The 19,118-nt window shown below is 42.2% G+C and overlaps 1 protein-coding gene across 2 annotated transcripts in view; it reads right to left on the reverse strand.

The window, feature by feature from the left end:
• Window positions 1-201: 201 nt before the first annotated feature.
• CAPN8 (calpain 8) overlaps window positions 202-19,118 on the reverse strand; it is a 29,885-nt gene continuing 10,968 nt past the window's right edge. Inside the window, exons 4-21 of one of the 2 annotated variants that reach the window (XM_027681826.1) lie at window positions 17,949-18,082; window positions 17,481-17,649; window positions 16,511-16,594; window positions 15,624-15,709; window positions 14,187-14,261; window positions 13,030-13,190; window positions 12,156-12,331; window positions 10,370-10,381; window positions 8,514-8,725; window positions 7,892-7,928; window positions 7,161-7,226; window positions 6,191-6,248; window positions 5,619-5,683; window positions 4,342-4,410; window positions 2,989-3,067; window positions 1,956-2,072; window positions 1,305-1,363; window positions 202-379 (exon numbers count right to left, since the gene is read on the reverse strand). In XM_027681826.1, the coding sequence (XP_027537627.1) occupies window positions 356-379; window positions 1,305-1,363; window positions 1,956-2,072; window positions 2,989-3,067; window positions 4,342-4,410; window positions 5,619-5,683; window positions 6,191-6,248; window positions 7,161-7,226; window positions 7,892-7,928; window positions 8,514-8,725; window positions 10,370-10,381; window positions 12,156-12,331; window positions 13,030-13,190; window positions 14,187-14,261; window positions 15,624-15,709; window positions 16,511-16,594; window positions 17,481-17,649; window positions 17,949-18,082 (1,683 nt within the window). In that variant the 3' untranslated portion in view covers window positions 202-355. Of the gene's footprint in view, window positions 380-1,304; window positions 1,364-1,955; window positions 2,073-2,266; window positions 2,343-2,988; window positions 3,068-4,341; window positions 4,411-5,618; window positions 5,684-6,190; window positions 6,249-7,160; window positions 7,227-7,891; window positions 7,929-8,513; window positions 8,726-10,369; window positions 10,382-12,155; window positions 12,332-13,029; window positions 13,191-14,186; window positions 14,262-15,623; window positions 15,710-16,510; window positions 16,595-17,480; window positions 17,650-17,948; window positions 18,083-19,118 lie in introns of those variants that run through there. The other variant, XM_027681827.1, reaches the window with a different exon arrangement.

Genomic DNA, 19,118 nt, shown 5'->3' on the forward strand with positions numbered 1-19,118 from the left:
AGGATTTTGAACACTGCTGAACTTTGATGCACAGTCAGAAGTCAAATGAAAGCCCCCTGGGTCCATCTGTGCTAAGTCAAAATTATGAGATTTCAGCATGACACAGAGCAGTACTCTTTAGGCAGAAAAAGTAAAAGAGGTCAGTTTGGGGGTTGTTTGTTTATTTGTTTATCCTTCTATGTTTAAGAGTGCATTTATTTTATAGCTGAGATAACTTCATTTTTAGTGGCTTAAAATAATTTGCCAGAAATAAAAAAAAGTTTCTCTCTCACTTTTCGTAACAAGGAGATGCCAAACAAATGGTTCCATGTTCAGAAGAGCCTCAGAGGTCTCTGCTGAATTGATCAACCGTGGTTCAAACCAGTGTGCAGCACAGCCACTGAGGGAGAAACAGAACAAGGAGTCAGGCCATCTGGAAGGTCTACAGAATCCCACTGGGGCACTCCACCATGGCTCTGGGAGAACAAGCTGGGAAAGGCTAGAGCTGCATTTTAATCTCTTATACGTGAAGGATCCATCTGCTCTGGAACTTTAGGGAAATCTGTTGCCAGATCAGCCTCAGACATTACAAATGAGGTCTCTTCCAAAGGAAGACCAGTTCTCCAGGGCAAGCTGGAGAAACCTTCAACTTTCAACCTTGAAAAATTTTAAGATGGGTGTATGCAATGTACAATTTCAGCTAGATTTCACTAACTGTGACTGAGGGTCACAGGGCTTCCTAGCCATCCTCCTCCCTTTGAGCCAATCTTCAGCTGAGAGGACTAATTGGATGGACCACTTGGGGCTCCTTCCAGCTGTTTCCTGAGATATATTTGTATTCTGCGAAGGGAAGACTCAAGCTGATGCCTTTTATAACAGCTTCAACAGGCGTAATTTGCATTAAAAACCATGTGGGGAAAAAAAGACCTGGCATCTTAAAAGGTTTCTTCTAATTCTGGCAGGTTGATCAGTACATTTTCTGCCAGACAAGAATAGTTCCCTGCTGTGTGTTTTCTAATGAACTGACCACTGGTCTCTAAAAGAAGATAGTGAAATGCACTGTGTAAGCATCTTTTCAATCAGCCTTAGGAGCTCTGAATGTATCTTTACTTTTTTGCTCATATAAGGTAAATGTTCATTCTACTAATTCAGACAGGCCTTCTGAGCTAAGAACCTTTTCACATAAACTTGCCCTTTGAATCACTATCATGTTTACCTTATAATAGTGATTAAAACACTTATAATAGTGATTTTGAATAAATGTATTTTAGTGTGGTCCATTGCTGCAGCTTGACAAGGTGGTATTTCAATCTGACCAGCCTTACCTCAGCCAGAGAGAGCTGGATGACTCCATTCTTGTCTTTATCCAGGAGATGGAACACTTCTGAAATGTAGGAGAGGGAAGAAAAAACTTGGAAATAAACCACAGAGTTTGGCATGTAGAGAATCATTGTCCGACAAAATGTAAAGGTCTGGATTTTTGCCATGACCTGCTGGAAATCTAGACTGGTTCTGTAAGATTACAGCTGTTCTTCTTTTCTAAGCTGCTTCATGGGGCAGAATAGATCTACAGCATCAAACTAAGAGTTGGCAGCAGGACAGCTATAAAATCTGATGTGGTAGCAGCTGGTATGGGCTGGGGACAAACCTGTAAATCTGGTCTGAGTAAGGACTGTAAACAATAGATGGTACCATTTATAGGAGCTGGGACAATGTGGGAGCCAGAGCACTGACCACAGGTTGCTGATGACTCTAAAGCAGAGGAAAATGGTATTGTATGTTATGGAAACATGTCCATGGTCATTCAGACAGAAAGGCTTTTGCTGTTTCTCTGCTGATTTCTCCAACAGATGGACCCAGATACAATTTTGCTGGCATCCTGACATTTCCATTCAATTTGCTACATTCACAGTTAAAAGACACCAAAGCCCAAAGTTTTCAGGGATTCCCCTTGGCTGATGAACAGAGGCACTTACTGAACAGGGTCTCCAAGCGGATCATACAGGCCACAAAGCCATCAAAGTCGATGGTCAACTTGCTGCAGGCGTAGCGGGTGACGATGCTGTGCTGCACCTGATCATTGAGCGTGAAACCTGAAGGCAGGAAAGCACAGGAATCTCTGACACAGCACATTAATATGCTGTCTTTGATGTGACTTATCCCTGGGCTGCTGCAGCTGCAGGCAGACCTGGTTGAAGGTCAGGACTATTCCTTTCAAAAGGTCTGTTGGACTCCATCACCCACCTCCGTGGGTCCTTCCCAAAAGGAATTGTGCCATTGTGCTGGGTGAAGAGAGGCATAAAGTTCTCCCACAGCATTTTGTCAGACTGCATATTTCACATTGTTTCACAGCATAACCAGTCCTATGTTCCCCAGATAAACCCCTAATTAGAGAGTCTTGGCACTGCAGCTGAATAGCAGTGATTGCAGCAGAGCCAATTGCTCACATAACACATTGGGCTCTATTCAGGCCCATATTAGTGCTATTTCTGTCTCTGGATCATTCACATAAAACTCCACTGAGCACAAGACAAATCAAAAAAACAGTGCTTCTCCCGATGCCCCCGAGCTGGCAAGCACTGCTACAAAAGTTAATAGTATACATCACAGAGGACATGGTTGAGGCATGCCTTGATCAGGCTTGCACCTTCTCTAGTGTAGAGAAAGGTGGTGGGAGGAAATGATGGAAAAAGAGAGTTTGGGCATAGCTCTGAAAGAGGACAATTAGGATAAGGAAATAATGAGGCCAAAAATAGAGCAAGTAATAATCAGATGGATAAGCAACGGTCACAGCATGGACAAAAGTATCAGTGGTTCATAATGTGGAACAGAGGACAGGGTTTGATGTATATAACAGCAAAAGATATAGCAGTATGTGACTCTCAGGAAGGGAGAATGGCACTGCCAGTGCTGTGATCTAGGTGACATGAGAGAAGAAAAGCCATTAAAAGTCTCCACTGTTCTTCCACTGTTTGGTGATCTGGCAGTGTTCCCGAGCAGCACACTCACCTGCCTCTCTGAGGGCATTTCGCATCTCATGGGAGTCCATGGTACCAGAGTAGTCCCTGTCCACTTTCTTATAGATTGCCTGCAGCAGAGGGGAAGGAGGGAATACGGAGAGGGCACTTCAGTGTGTGCCCACGCAGCAACGTGACGGTGCGGGCACAGGGAGGCAGGCTTGGGTTTTCCCAGCTGGGTCACAGCAGCAGTGAAGACATGTTAACACAAGGCTCATCAGGAGTTAGAAGCCAAAATGGACTAACCAGAGGGCTCCTCTAGGGTTTAACCTTGGTTTGCTAGTCCACTCTGCAGCCTGTGCTGTGCCATTCTCCCTGCTCATGTAGCTAAGTTAATGCCAGGACAATCATGCCCACCTCTGCTGTGTCCACAGTCACTGTTGTGCAGACGCAGCCTTGGGTTTCTGATGGCTGGGACAGGGTTTGCCCCTACCAGCCCAAGCTCCTACTCTTTGAAACATTAATGAGGAAGGGAAACATTCAAGTAGCTGGCAAGCAAGGCAGACTGGGAAACGTGTTCCCATGGGCTGGCAGCCTGCCCGCCTTCATATTATATGGTGGCAGACAGGCCACTGAGGAAAATACCTATCATTTGGCAAACACTGCAAGACAGAAAGTCCATTTTGCTTCATATTTCGGACACGATGACAGATGCTTCCTACTGCCAATGTGTTAATTATCCAGAATTAGATGCCACCTAGACCTACAGATAATACTTGATTTGGGTCTCAAGGCTTGCTTTGCTGACAATCCCTAGGATAGAGCTAGGGCTTCATCAAATTCCAGGACAGATGCTCTGTGATGACCAGCATCAAGTATGGTGGCAGCAAGCTTGTCTGAAAGGGGTGTCACACAAAGAAGGTCCAAAACTGAACTTCCTTTAGACTGCTTGATTCTAGGTGAACTTCTTGGGATATTAAATGCTCTGCCAGAAAAATAATTCAGCATTTCCAGAAGATTTAAAAAATAAAAAACCAGGTTTTTGTAGGTCCTAAAAATATGTTTCTTGTGTTTGCTTATGCCCAGCCAGCAATGCAACATATTGCAAAAGCAGAGATACGTTCATATGAGTTTTAATAGAGCAGGCAGCAGAGAGAGCTGTCTTTGCCAACAATGAAAGAGGGTTAATCTGTCTTTCCATAACGGGAGTGGTGAGACCAAGGTGAAAGAGAATTTGCTTGTGCACTGTTGAATGAGTGGTGTTTCAGAGGCCTGGAGCAAACTACAGCCAGCAGACGGAAGGCTTCAAAATATTTCTGCCTGTGATGGTTTAACCCTATCTCTGTTCTGGATCTGTACTTCAGAGCTGAGAGGGAAGGTGAGACAGTCAAAAATGTTATGTTACCAAATACTTTTGAATCTTCATCCAAAGTGTCTTGAATTCTAGAAGTCCCAAGGTGCCGGTCCCATCAGTCTGGGCCATGTTAAGGCATGGTTCAAAAATCAGGATTCCTCTATCCTTAACAAAACTGGAGAACAATCAGTTCTGATAAAAACATATCACCCATCACAGTGTCATCTTAATGCCAGTTTAGTTCTAATTTGTAATGCATCTCCATCTCCCACAGACATGCCCACAGCTTTACATTTGCTTAGCTAGAGGCATGCCAAGAATTTCTAGGCTATCTGCACTCTCAAGGAATGATATATGGGATTGCTAAATATATAAGCACGATTAGATCCACTCACATTTTGTACAGTTAACAGTAGATTAGAGTCCTTAGGGAAAAAAGAGACTGGCCTCACAATGGACAATTTTTAGAAACCGGAGACAGGCACTGCAGGGGAAGAGAGAGTCAATAGGAAGCTAAAGTCTTCCTCCACGTCCTTCAGGGCCTTGAACATCCCCTCCAGTGGGAAATTACGCAGAAACAGGGATTTGGAGTCCATGACACTGTACTTACTGAGTTTCCCATTAGCTTGGGGAGCCTGTGGAGTGTAAGAAATGGCAATCACTTCTCCTAACAGCCTATGGATCTTATGTGGATCCATGAGATCCACAGCTAACCCCTGCTGGCCTCAATATGACCATGCCATGAGACCAACATCAGCATGATCCTGGCAGCGTGGCTTTTGACTCTCCCAGTGCACCTTCTCAGCGTATCAAAGAAGCACTAGCACATGTGTTTGACCTCTCCTTTTCCCTTGGCTACTTAAACCTTATTAGCTCCCATGTGTACTCCCAGCTAAGCAGAAGGGAGGGAGGCACAGCATGTATTTGTAGCGTTCCCCCTGCGGAAGGCTCCCCAGGCTGTCTCTGCTGCTGCAAGCTCGGTGCTCCATAAGCTGGATCTGACTTAGAGACGGCAGATGAGGATGTGCTTAAAACCTGTGTCCTGACAAGCATCAGGTGCATCCAGCCAGAAAGTCCCTGTTTCTTCTCCCTCCTATTTTTAGGGAAAAGTTTAAGCGATGAGGCATGCAGAGAAGGTGAGAGAAGCAGCTGATTGTTAAATGGTTCAGGTTTCTGCCACCCTGAGCTGATAGAGCTGCTTGGCTGAATTTTTTGCCTTCAGCCATGTGGCTGGACAATTGAAGTGTAAACTTAGCCCATCTTGCCAGGAAGTTTTGCAAAGGAGATCCAGAAACCTAAGAGGTGGCGAAATGACCTTCAAAGGATACATCTAAAAGGCTGATCATCTCCCTGCAAGTGTTAATGTTGAATCCATCACTTTTAACATCCTTTCCTGTACAAAAAGAAAGTAAAAGTCCAAGTCAGAAATACTTTTAGAGAGATACTTTTCTGCAGTCAACCTTGGAGATGTCAGCCACCTTAAAATCTTGGCAGCAAAGCAAATGCTCTGCCATTTCTTCCACTATTTCCCTTCAGTTGATTAATATGGCTTCTCTTTTTTTTTTTTTTTTTTTTGCATAGGGGGAGGGAATGCTATTGGGTTTGGTGATGCTGAGCCTTTATCTGTCCACATCTCCAATGGTGGTTCTCCAAAGAAAGTACAGGGAACATTGTGCCTCTGCAGAACATCTTCTGGCAGCACTCCGAAGGGGAGCGCCAGGTAGTATTACCTCCACTACCTCCCCAACCCCATATTTAGGTGTTCTACAAGCCAGGAGAAACTCAGCTGGGGGCAGACACAAACTCGGTTTTTCATCACCCTTAGCTGATAGAGCTGGGGTTTGTCAGCAGAGATCCCGTTCCCAGCTCCATCCATTGGGAACTACATAACATTACTTACTCTTCGCCAAAACCCGGTTTAGGATAGTTTGAAGTTCAATTGCAGTCATTTCACAGTCCTGGACAGAAAGCAAGACATACTTTAGGTATCAAGACAAAACTTATTTGAAACAAGCTATATTCATTTGCTGTCAGACATTCAGAGACTATTTCCCTTCCATATCTAGGGCATGTAAACCCTTTAAGTTTTTTCTAACACTATATATTTAACCTCAGATATCAGAGGGAGAAGATCTTCAAAAACAATTAATATTTTCTAGGCATTTAAGTGGGAAATAAGTGGTTTGTTAGGTGCTGTAGTGACATGACCCAGTAAATGGCAACTTTTTAACAGGTTTTGACTGAATAAAGAGGTTCAGGAGAACATTTGAGATTTTCCAGACTTATGAAAACTACAACCAAACAATACTAAAATTGCCCTCTCAAAAATCAGAAGGGTCTTTTAAACTAACTAGATGTTTTCCCTCTCTGATACCAGTGGCCACCTGTTCATTAAGAGAAAATCTGACGTGACAGCCATAGGCTAGCTCAGCAGGGCTTTGTAGATACTATTTTTCAAATACAATAAATAGAGAAAAAGCTCAGCCAACAGTTTTCTGATTCCTGGGGCTAAAGAAAAAGGAAGGAATTGGCCAGCTAGGCAATTGTCAGAATTATACGATAACTCCACAGGTAATTTATTTCACCGTGGGATAATATTTTTACAGTCCTCACTTCTATCACCCCTGTTTTCAAAGTTATTCCCTGCCCTGCATTACTGAGGGGAAAAATCACATTTTGCACCAATAAGAGGAACAATGTAGAAAATCTTCTCTATTGTAAAATAAATTGAACTGAAGCTGTGAGTTAATAAAAGGGGAGAAATACTTGGTTTTTTGAAGACCAGTCAGCAAAAGGAATTGGCAAGTCAAATATTTGCATAATCTTAACAGACAGGTCTTCGTCTTTTTTGTTCACTTTAATCCACTTACCTCTCCAGAGAGCTTTTGGAACAGAGTCTTGAACTCATCATCTATATCTTTGTTATCGACATGAGGCTAGAGGACAGAGATGACCAAGTGTGTGGTTAACAAGGTGGTTCTAGAAAGCGAGCTGTGGATTTCGTAAAGACACTGTACGGGGGCCTATTCACAGCAACAGTAAAGGAGCACTTCCTCTGCAGTCTTGGCAAAACAGAGGCGCTACTTAAATCATGAGCAGCCAGGGGCTGGCTTCATTTGAGAGTAAATACTTCCCAAGGCTGATGAAAAAGTTTTCTCCTTCTACCAAGATAGTTTTATAAAATAGCCGCAGGGAAAATGTTGCTGCACTTGGCCATAGCAATTCAGCGGTTCTTTGGAAGTCTGCTTCTGCAGTTTCTCTCAGGCTTCAGGAAGACTTTGTTTTTATGGGAAGGATCGTTCTGTGCCCTTCCCACCTTCTCCTACCTGTGCTAGAGGGAAAGACAATCTAATATATTCCAGCCCAGTCTACAAGGGTGCAGTTTCTGTGCTACGTGACCCAGGTACATGAATGTGAAACTAAGACATGGATATATGAAAAGAACCTCCACAAATAAAAAAATATTTCTCCTGAGCATAAAAACATACTGTAACCCCGGGTCAGGCAAGAAATTAAAGTCTTGCTCCTGTTTTACCCCCCATTATGAAGGAAAAGTCTGCCAAGAAAAAAAAAAGAGATCTGCCCAGTTAAGTCATCTAACCTCATATGGTTTTGCAGACACCACATCACCCATCACCCTAAGGAAAAAAAAAAAGAAAAAAATAAAACAACCAGAAATTATGAGTCTACTATAACATCTTGCCTTTAAAATAATTACCAAAACAGGTTGTTTGACTATAAGGTGTTAACAAATGCACGGAACAAGCCCCCAAGTTTCCTGCTTCCCATGCTCCCCATCCCCCACCTCTGCTTGCCCCAATTCTTCGAAGATATTTCCCTTGGGAAATCCAGCCTTGTTGTTCTTGTCTTGCATTCAGACTCCTGTTTTTTCCTTCAATGGCTGCTATTGACACAAACATTTTTAAAACCATCTCCTCATCATCATGCTCCCAAATCCTGCACTCTTTAATTGTGGTAACTTCTACTTCACAAACCTGAGGGATCTAGTTACCACCTGAGTGCTTTGTGGAGGCCATCTGAAGAGCCATCACTCTCTTCCATGGGTGTATGTGTCACATATGGTAGACTAAATTAGTCATAGAAATGGGCCTATTTTGCTGGTTAAGAGCAAAGGTTGAGCACAGAGTGTGGGTGCAATACCCAAGCTTTTCCTTCATGTGCCTCACCAGGAAAAGAGGAGGCTTTACAGAGAAGGTACCCACCGCATTTTAGTGTGTTTCTCAGCAAAAACTCGCAGGCAGAACTCTCCATTTTTGTAAGGCTCAAAAGTGGACGGCACAATGAGATACTCTCCCCGGGGCAACTTCATGCGGCAGGAGACTTCACGCAGGTTCATGTAAGGATCAGTCCGGGCTGCTGGTTGGTGCCTTGCGAAGAATGCACGGCTTGCATGAATATCTGTGTCGTTCTCCAGCTGTGAGAAATGTGTTTTTGTTAGGAACCATTTGGCAATTCCCTGGTAAGCCAGCCACTGTATTTCCATTTCAGTGCTTTAAAGCCAGCTCAAGTTTTATTTCATGTAAAACAATAAATCTGTGAGTGATGGCACAAAGATAACCACCAGGGTTCTGTCATGGGAAACAGGCAGATAATTAGAAAGGGCAAAGATCTTTCTCTATAAAGATTATCTTTTCACATGTCTTGTTACAATTGGTAATATAAAATAAATAGAAATATCATAATGTGTGCTGATATCTGATCAAATTAGTACACTGTAAGTTGTCTATGTCGAGCATTTTTTGCTTTCATAGCCTGTTTGATTCAGAATATTTTTGAGCAATTTATGGTATGGAATAAATCTCCTAATTGCACAGGAATTGTAGTCCCTGATTTCTTTAAACAGACAGAAAAAAAATTGCAAACAGGACAGAGTAGTAGTCACAAGGGTGAGACTTTTGAGGCCACATTAGATGGTTTACCCAACTTCTATTAGTTTTGCAGAAAACAGTACCTAATTTTTCCTTAATACCCATATACTCTTAAGGAAGTGAAACATTGCACAGCTCATAAAATAAAACACTGACATAAGAAGAAACAGTAGTGTAAGAATAACATCTCTGCTATAAAACTCCTATTCATGACTTTTGCTGCACAAAAATGTCTTTCAAAAAGTGTGATTCAATGACACAAGAAAAGTGCTATGTGGGATACAGAGTGGGAAGCATTGCATAGGGATAAGGTTTCTGTCTAAGACCAGAGCATACAAGGATGTTACTAAACATTGTATAATCATCGGTTTTTCCACTGCAAACTGTAGAAAAATATGCATTTTTTCCTCTTTTGTTCTGAAGGTAAGATCAAATTTGGTATTTATTTAACAGCCTCATCCTTTCCTCTCATTCAATATTAAGCTAAGTGGAGCTGCAAAGATTAAGAAGACAAATCCATATCTTTTTCAATATATAAAGTTGATTTTCCCTTTGCATTTGCAAGGTTGCTAAAAGAACAGACTTAATTGCTACATGGCCACACATTCATTTACTGAGAGAGGAAAAGGGCTGAAAAGACAAAGAAAAATTGGCAGCATAGGCTGCTGGACCTCAGTAATGAGTATAGGCTATTCCTGCTGCCAGACACCCCTGGGGTCTCTTTCTTCAGCAATGAAAAGTCTCTTTGCCTCAGTATTGACATCTGGGAGGATTAGGGAAGGTTGAGCAGGGTTTGTTCATTACCAGGAGCCCCCAGCTCAGAACTGTAAAAGGAATGGATCCACAGAGTTTGGTATTTCTTCTGAACAACATCAGCTGCATTTTCTCAGTTTTAGAGTGCAGAGATCCTGTTCTCCTTTCACCTGAACTAAACAGACAAATTCTGACCTCTGTTATACAAACTTAGTGGAAACCAAATTTCAATAAGTATAAATGAGGTCAAGATTGGGAGTCAGATATCTGTAATAAATCCTTGTGCCTCAGTCCCTTGAAAATGGTTATTCAGAACTTGAGATATTGGTTCAGTGAGATGTCATCAGTAAGGAAGAATTCTTCCTGGTAGCTAAATTCTCCAGTGCAACAGGAGGTGCCCATCTGGAGGCTAGAAGTCTTCAGCAGAAATTACATACCTCTTGAGGAATCTGAAAGGAAGGGAAAGAGCCAGTGTTAAAGGGCTGTTATACACCTGCATCTAAAAGTAGGGGAAAAAAGTTGGCTAAAGCCTCCTTCAGACACATTTTTAAAATTTTCATTTACAACCACATATTATAGTGTCAGATCTACTTGAAGTTCTATCTTGTCCTAGAGCTGTTCCAAAGGAAAAACAGAATTTTCATCCAGAGGAATCTATAGAATATTTAATTGTTTTTCTCCAGATATGGTGGTGAATTACACTGTTGGTTGGAAATATTTGAGTAAGCCTTTAAATGCTCAGTCAGGAAGGTCAACAAGTTAGCCCCACTTTGTTAACAAAACCCAGAGAATTTTTTACAGCAGACCTAAAATCTACTAGTCTACTGTTACTGGAATATGATACTGGAATCAGCCTGAGGATGATGAGATTGTTGTGAGGCAATTATAACAAGTAGCAATTTTCAAGATTTAACCCTTCTTAAATTAACTAAATTGCTATGTTAACTTGTACCTCCAAATATAAGGTAGCATTTTGAAAAGAATTAAGTCTCCATGAGAGCACAGATTCCAGTGAGAGCCAAAGAGAATGTCCTACCAACACCTGAAAGAGCCTTTAAAAATATCACCCATACAATGATTGTGGGACCCGAGTGACCCCTGGAGACCTCGGGTGTTGTACCCTATAATCAGCAGGATTATCAGAAGGAAGGAGCTGGATGACAGGTACACTTACAGTTCTTGTCAGTAGGCATTTTGAGCTACATGACTTACAAAAGCATCTTACGAGTCACTTAAGTGACTTAAGAGTCTACTACGGATAAGATCACAGAGGATGCAGATGGAACAGATTAGATGCAAAGCACAAAAGGTTCTTCAGCATTGTATTCAGCAATAGAAGCAAACAGACATCCATAATGTGCAAATTCAAATGCCATTAGGTGAGAGTGGTTGGTACCATGGAGGTGTCAGCCCCATGTGCTCAGTGAGAACCATGTGTGCATAAAGACACTTAGGCACCAGGGAAAACCTTTCCTAGTTTTGAACCATCTTGCACAAGATCTATTAGCAAAAGTCAGCCATTCCCACCTGCTCCAACCTGTGCTAACGATCTTCATCCAGTGGAATCTATGCAACATCTAATTGCTTTTCTCCACATATGATATTGGGAATGTTAATGCTGGTTGGAAATTTTTATGTTTGCTTCTCCCCTCTCACATCACAGAAATTAGAGGTTACACTGTAGTTTTTTTTCCCCTACATTATATTTTCAGAGACAGAAGCAACACTGGGAAAATCAGGAAAAGAAGCCCCAAAATTACTGAATCAGAACAATAGCATGTGGTAGACAATTAATCAAAAAAAATTTAATAATAAATTTATTAATAATAAATTTAATAAAAATAATAATGAAGAAGAAAGTGACTACTGAGCGGTAACAATAGGCTGTAATCAGAAACACTTATCTGGAATTGCCAGGCACCCTGACCATGCCCCCATTCAGATTTTGTAAGAGAAGACTCTCAACGAGATTGTAGCTGAATTATTGGCTCTAGTTTTTACATTGCCGTCCTGTTAAAGTGGGACAAAAATTGAGCTTAGATTTATTTGAATCTTCCCATATTATGTGGGTCAGGAAGGCAGGGGAGAAGAAATTGAATAATTTTGCAAAATCCAGTTCTTATTGAAGTTTGGTGCTGAATGTCAAGATGTAACATATTGCTGATTCTTTTCCAACATAAGAGAACAGGGAATAAAGACTTTAAAATCAGAAACAGACTTTACCTGATAGAGTGAATAACCAATACTAAGCAGACCTTCTCCCATTCTCTTCTGTCTCCTGCGGTTCTTCTGCATCAAGCCCACCAGTATAGTACAGCACGGCTCATTCAAACTCCCTTCATGGTCATCATCTGGTTCATCCAACCGGATTTTAAACTGGGGATTGGTCCAGTATGTTGCTAAGAATTCCCAAGGCAAGACAAAAAGGAGAAGACTTTGCTGTCATTGTAGTCAAGATGGCTGTCACTAGACCTACAGAGAATATCTCTTTGGAAGGACTTCTGTCTGGAGTTTCTCCAGTTCTTTCCATTGAGGTAAATGGGTTTATGTTTTCACATCTACGCTGAGTATCCATTGGAGCCATGGGAAATCAAAGCACCAAAGTATTTCCTGGGAACTAATGACCAACTGGGAGGAGCCGATATCATTAATTCCAGACAGTCATTTATCTCCAGGAAATGTCCTTGGCTGAGGGTGTTATTTTTGCAAGAGGGCCAAATGCCAGACAGCCTCTCCAGAGGTCTAACCTGAAAATGAATGGGAAACAACACTGCCACTGAACTGTGTCACTTTCCTGGCCTGCCCAACCCTTCAGAGGATTACTCCAGCCAGTAGCAAAAGCCATGCAAGCAGGAAGAGCAGGCAGAGGAAAAAAGAAGAATATAGCCACAAATTAACTGCTTAGTGGGTTGGTAATCCCCGATGAGGAAATAAGCGTGAATTAGATCGCCATTTAGCCTGCCAAGCTTTTGCTTACTGTCCAAACCCCGCAGAAATTGCTGCTGCTCCAAGCCCTTCCCATCAAAGCTCCCAAGCATTTACTTTTCAAATGTTTTGTTTGGGATTTCATCAAATGCCCATTTGGCTGGGTCTTCACCTTGGTAGTTCTGGCAGCCCCCAGCAGTTGAACCCCGTCTCCACTGTCCATTAAACAGGGTCAGTTCCCATTTATTGACCGTGTTGCTTGTCACTGTGTCAGGAGTCAAGTTGCAAATCTCAAGACGGGAGAAGTGCCTTTGAAAATCTGCGAACGCCATCCTGCCACACAAAAAGACCAGGGTTAGTCCATCAACCTGCAACAGACGAGGCAACTGGGCACGTCTCCAAACAGGGCAGCAAACGTTGGTACTACAGAGCTGCCCAAAGCCACATTTAATTCAACTCTGGAATTTGGAACTGTCTTTTGGGAAACAAAATTACCCACTCCCTAAATGAGCTGTATCTTCTGGAGACAGTCTTTCTCAATGGCTGTTACACATTATGGGCTCAGTCATACCATTTTCTGCCATCCCCAGTTGCAGAAATCCCTCATGGATCATGCTTCATAAGTAAATTCACTGAAACTGGTGAAACAATTTGTGCGAGGAGATTCCATTCAAAGGGAGTAAGACTTGGCCCTTGTGAAAGCATCACTCTGTAGGAAAGGAGTCTCAGTTTGGTGTTTTGCTTTACTTCTATCTTTGATGTTTGTTTTCACCATTCCTAGTAGGTTTGCATGAGTGACAGACCCTGATTGCTTCATGCTGCAAGCAGAGGTCTGTTCTCATTTCCCAGTGCCTTATGGCCCACATCGCTGATTGCACTGGAAAACAGTGGCTGTTTATCTTTCAAGTCTAGGACAGAGTGACATGGGTTCAGTACTGATCCGTGTAGTCAAATAACTGGGATAGGATAGGCTTTCTATTAGGTCTGAGTAAACAGACTCTTCCCAAGCTGGTAATCTGAACTTTTTCATTAGTGTGTTGCATTTAGGCAAAAAAAAACAAACCTCAAAACGTAGAGCAGCTGAGGTTCATTCTTGCCACCTCATTAATTTTATTACCATCTGGTCTCTATATTTTGGATAAGCACCGAGTTATGCAAGCTCTAATAAAAGGTAATATTTGAATAGAAAGGGAGATAAATAAGAGTCTAACAATGCACACATGTCATTATTAACCCCCTTGGTGCTGGCAGTTTTTCTCCATTCAACTGAAAGGACTGCCTAAAGCACAAAAAATGTCCAAAACAGTAAGCTAAATGAACAATTCTCACCAAAACTCTCCATCATCTACTTGCTTATCCAGAGCCTGTTTTTGTTTGGGATCAACATAATTCCATTCAGGAGCACTGCAGACAAAGCACAGAAGCAAGCTGTTCAGTTGTTGCATTTTATTCTACAATGAGATCAGAGTTAGATTCTCTCTTAGGCTGATAAAGGAGTATATATTTCTTCAACAAATACACTTTGTGCCCCTCCAAATAACAGTACACACTGCAAACTGACTATGTTGGGCTGGAATCAGACTGCAACCACATTTGCAACAAATAAGCCTTAAATTGAATCATCCCTGCCAGATGCCAGAATGTACAAACATTGCAGACGGGTTGGATTAGGAAATTCACAACCTGAAAGTCAATCAGAGCTTCTCCACTGAAAGATATATTGGGGTGCCTGATATTCTCCCTAGGGAAAAGATATAAGCTCCATTGTTGGGGTCACAAAAGAACTGGAAAGCAAAAAGGTGGAATTAGAAAATATACTGCAGAACACAGCATTGCTCTCTTCCCATTCTGATGTTCATTTGCTCAAGATGGATTCTGTTCTGATCTGCTTCCACACGACAATGCAGTTCTGCACCTGCCTCAGCAGGGTTGTCCCATGGTAAAACAGGTGTGACAAAATCGGGATATGGCATGTGTGTGTGCCTGAGGCACCTTATCTTGGGACTGAGCAAAGCAGCTCTGATAAAAGTAAGACTAATTGTAATGTTTATCTCTATATTCTATCCTTAATTATGATACATCAGCACCCAGGATGCAGTCAATGGGGATGGGAAACTGAAATCTCAAAGTGTTGCAAAAAAAATATATTGTGGCCCAAAAGGAAGTAAAATTTATGTCATTCTAAATACAAAAATAAAAGAGGTGTTGTCACTGTCATGCTCCTGAGATTCCAAGATAGTTGAAGCCCAGGCAGTTTCTGAGGGATTTTCAAACTTCTGTGTCCTTAGGTTAGTCAATCTCCCTATTTTTTCACGATTCTCAAGTAGATGCCAAATACTGGCCTGATTTAGAGCTGAGCAACCTTAGAGTTGAAGCAGAGGCACAATGGTTTAACCTTGCTGTAACTCCCAGGAATAGGACTGGTTTGTATATTTTACTAAGGTCCTGGCACCATCGGTAGGATCAATTTGAGAAAAGTTGTCCTGCAAAATGAGGTAGGTATGGTTTGCATTGGGCTGCTCACAAGTAAAAGAAGGGCTGTTCTCTCTTATTAGAAAGCTCTGCCTGAGGCAGGTAATAATGCCCATTGGACAGAATGGATCAATAGCTAACCCTGGTAATAAATTAATAGTGTTTTATTCCAACTGATTTAGTATCTCTCCTAAATGTGCTTTGTGATTGGATTAACTGCATAGTCCCAATTTAATTTTTAATAGATTTCAAAATACACCAAAGACAGAGAAGCAGGGACATATAAAAACCTACTTATCACTCCAAGCTCCAGTCCATTCTACTTCACCCCAGGGATTTCTAAGCCTCACTAGTTTCTCTGGCCGTCCTCGGTAATATACCTAAAAGATCCACAACAAACAGAGCCTGAGCACTTCCATTATTCCAATCATCACAGGGCAATTGCTTTTCACACAGGATAAAACATGATTTGTACTTGAGTGATGCAGTCCATTACAATTTGCAATAGTTAAAAGACACCTAGATGCCTTCCACCCTTATTTTACATTATCCTGTGCCACCAAGTGAGCCATTAGCTGCAGCACTCACCATTTCATACCATGACAGCAACCTGCAAGGAAAAACATGAGCTACAAAACAGCAGAATATCTATATCCTCAAAAGCAGAAGACATTGCACAACACAGTAAGGTTGGAAAGAGGTTATCTGCATGGACGTCTCTGTAATGATTCCAGTTTCAGAGGAGCAGGAATACCTGGGGCTCACTGTGAAGGTGAGACCAACAGCAGAGTTTATGAAAGAGACTTTTACTCCTTTCCTATCAATGCTGACTGGTAAAGTATTTGCTCCCGCACACAGTATAAACATGTGGGAAATGGTTGCCTACTCTCCTGCTTCTCCTCTCTGTACCTTCCATTTTGGTAACAGCTTGGCACACCTTTACATGTTGTATCCCAGCCTGTTGGTACAATACAGGTTGCTGACTGCACATTGTACTACAAGCACAGAGCTTCTGACCTGGCTAAGTACTGTAGGTACTTCCTTTTTTTCTCTGTACAAGGGTGCACAAGACAGCAACATTTTTATTTGGTCAGCCACAGCAAGACATCAGAAAGCTGAAGGCACTGCAGTATTGCACCCCCAAGCTGTTTTGCACGACGGCCCCAGAGAGGCTGGCTTACCTCCTCTGCTCCAGTGATAGAATAAGCATGTCCTTTTACCAGCTTCAGACTTGTGATTGCTTCTATTTCAGCTGCAGCAGTTATCTGGGGCAATAAAAGTGTGCACATTTATGACTATATATTGTGTATGAATTCGACTTTCATGAACAACTTAATATGGGGGAAGACATCCAAAGTGGTATGCACAATGAATACCAACATTCTTGATGCAAAGTATATTAAATAAAGGTGAGATCTACAGCAAAAGCTCAACCCTACAGTTTCATGTCCCTTAATATGCAGCCCTAGTACAGAAGAAATTCAAAAACGTACAATGAAATCTAAATCTAAATCCAACTCCCAGCTCAGGCTACAGACCCAGACATGTTCATATGAACATAGGCCTAGCCTGCCTCAGTCAAGATCTAATATATCAAACTTTGAACTCTGGTAATTCTATATGCCATATACCAGGATTTCAAACAAGATAATGAAACAGGATGTGAAAGATGTGAAATTTCCAAAACATGTTCAAACATCCTCTGTAACTTGAGAGTGTTTGTATTACAGGTGTCAATAATCTTTAGGACTGAAAACCAAAGCCAGAATCAGCCTACAGGCTCCAACACAGTGTCTCAAAGAGTTTGTCTCTGGTAGTTGAGTGTCTGGAGCTGAAAGTACACAAAATTTGAATGTGAAAAGATAGAGAATGAAAATGGGGTTCAAGAAGACCAGTACAGAAGAGCAGTTGGTGGTTCTAGGTATTATCCTACGCTGTCTTGTAAATAGGGAGTCACGACAAGAGATGGCTATTTAGAACCTCATCCGAAGGTTTTGTTACTGAAATCAATAAAGGTCTGACATTAATTGTGGTTTGCTTTTATATCAGACCTTCCTACCTACATCTAACATTGATCTGAGCTTTTGTTACAGTATGGACCAGAGTCCTGAGAAGAGGAGGAAGGAGAGTAAAGCCTTGTCAGTCTCTTACATCGATGGAGCAGCCAAGCAGCGACCCAGCTCTCAGAGCCTTCTGGATGATCTGGTACAGGTTTGAAGGAGCCCTCCGCAGCTCATAGGACTCAGAGATGCCTCCAGTAAAATCCTCAAAGCCCTCCATAGTGGACCCTCCTGTTAGAGCTTCATAAGAGCCATTCAACCTGTGGGAGAGATGACAAGACCTATTCAACGGATCATCTCCATCTGCAAGCACAAAGCACCGCAGAAAGAAGAATTTATCATTTAGTATCTCTCGGTCTGGGTGATTATCAAGGGCACCAGAATTAAAGCCCCTTGAAACAGACAGTTGGCAACACACTTTATGGACCTAGAGGGAACTGTAAATAATGGGTGGAATGGGGGCTGCATTTGAATGAAGTGTGTGGTGACTAACATCACAATGCCTGGCCCACCAACAGCTGCACACCCAGGAGTGCTGCCTCCTGCTTAGCCACCGTACTTGGCATAGGCCTTCTCCAGCAGCGCGCTCCAGAACTCGTTGCCTTCCTCTGAGTGCACGAAGACCAGCTTCCCATTCTTGGTGGGCAGCCTGTCGTCCACCACGACGTCCACCCACTCCCCGTACTGCCAGAACTGATGAAAAGAAGAAAGGAAAAGGTGGTGAGTGCTGGAGTGCCCATAATAGCTCCACACTACCATCCTCCTACCCCTTCACCTGTCATCAGTTCCTCTTGCATAAGTCACTGTAAGGTTTCATTCCCATGTTGGATTCCCCTCCTTTGTAACAGAGGCAAACTCCTCCCAGCCCTGTGGAGCGTTGAGCAGGCTTCTTAATGCTATATTAAATTTTGCTGATAGACAATATTAACAGCATCTTGTTGCACATAACATCAAAAACACTCACTGTGCTCCATACAGAGTTTACATGGTGAAGAGTCCAGAAAGCTAGTGTGTAGACAGGTTACTCCAAACTGTCCTAAGGCTCAATTCTTAAGAAGAAAAAACAATTCCCCTGCAACAATGCTGCAAGGAGGGGTCATCTGAAGGGGAAGCACTCAATAGCGCTAATCCCTTCTGTAAATACTGGAAAACATGTGAAACGTTGCTAATGCTAAATTTTGGCCTGAAAGCTAGCAATATTTATTCCAGAGTTTGATGCAGTACTGAAAGGAGAGAAGATAATTCACACTGTAACACTCTAAGGTGAGCTGGTAGAAGGAATACGTATGTGTTTTATAAATCCTCTCCTCACAAGAACAGCTCCTTTCACTTTGCAGGGTGAATCCACACTGCTTACACCTGAGCCTAACCTCTAGTCAAAGCAGGCTGGCTAAATCCCAACACACTGGGTCTGCAAGCAAGGAAATACAGGCATAACCACAGGGAGGGGAAGAGAACGAACCACATCAGCCTGAATTCACTCTCAACAGTTGGCAGCAACAGAGTTTGGTTTGGGCTCATACAGCCTGATGGTTCAGCTGAGTTTACAAAAACTGTTTAATTCCCCAGAGCCCTATCAGCTGTAAGACAGCAGAACTTAGCCAGTGAGCAGGTCTCATTTAATATTATTTAACTCTGTTCTTCTTTTCTTTCTCTCTCCTCCATCAATTTCACTTACACACTGTAATTCTTGACTATTTTGCTTGTTAAAAAAACCCCAAAACCAATC

This window comes from Neopelma chrysocephalum, unplaced genomic scaffold (genome assembly GCF_003984885.1).
Source record: "Neopelma chrysocephalum unplaced genomic scaffold, ASM398488v2 Primary Assembly neopelma1_61b, whole genome shotgun sequence".
Classification (NCBI taxonomy): domain Eukaryota; kingdom Metazoa; phylum Chordata; class Aves; order Passeriformes; family Pipridae; genus Neopelma; species Neopelma chrysocephalum.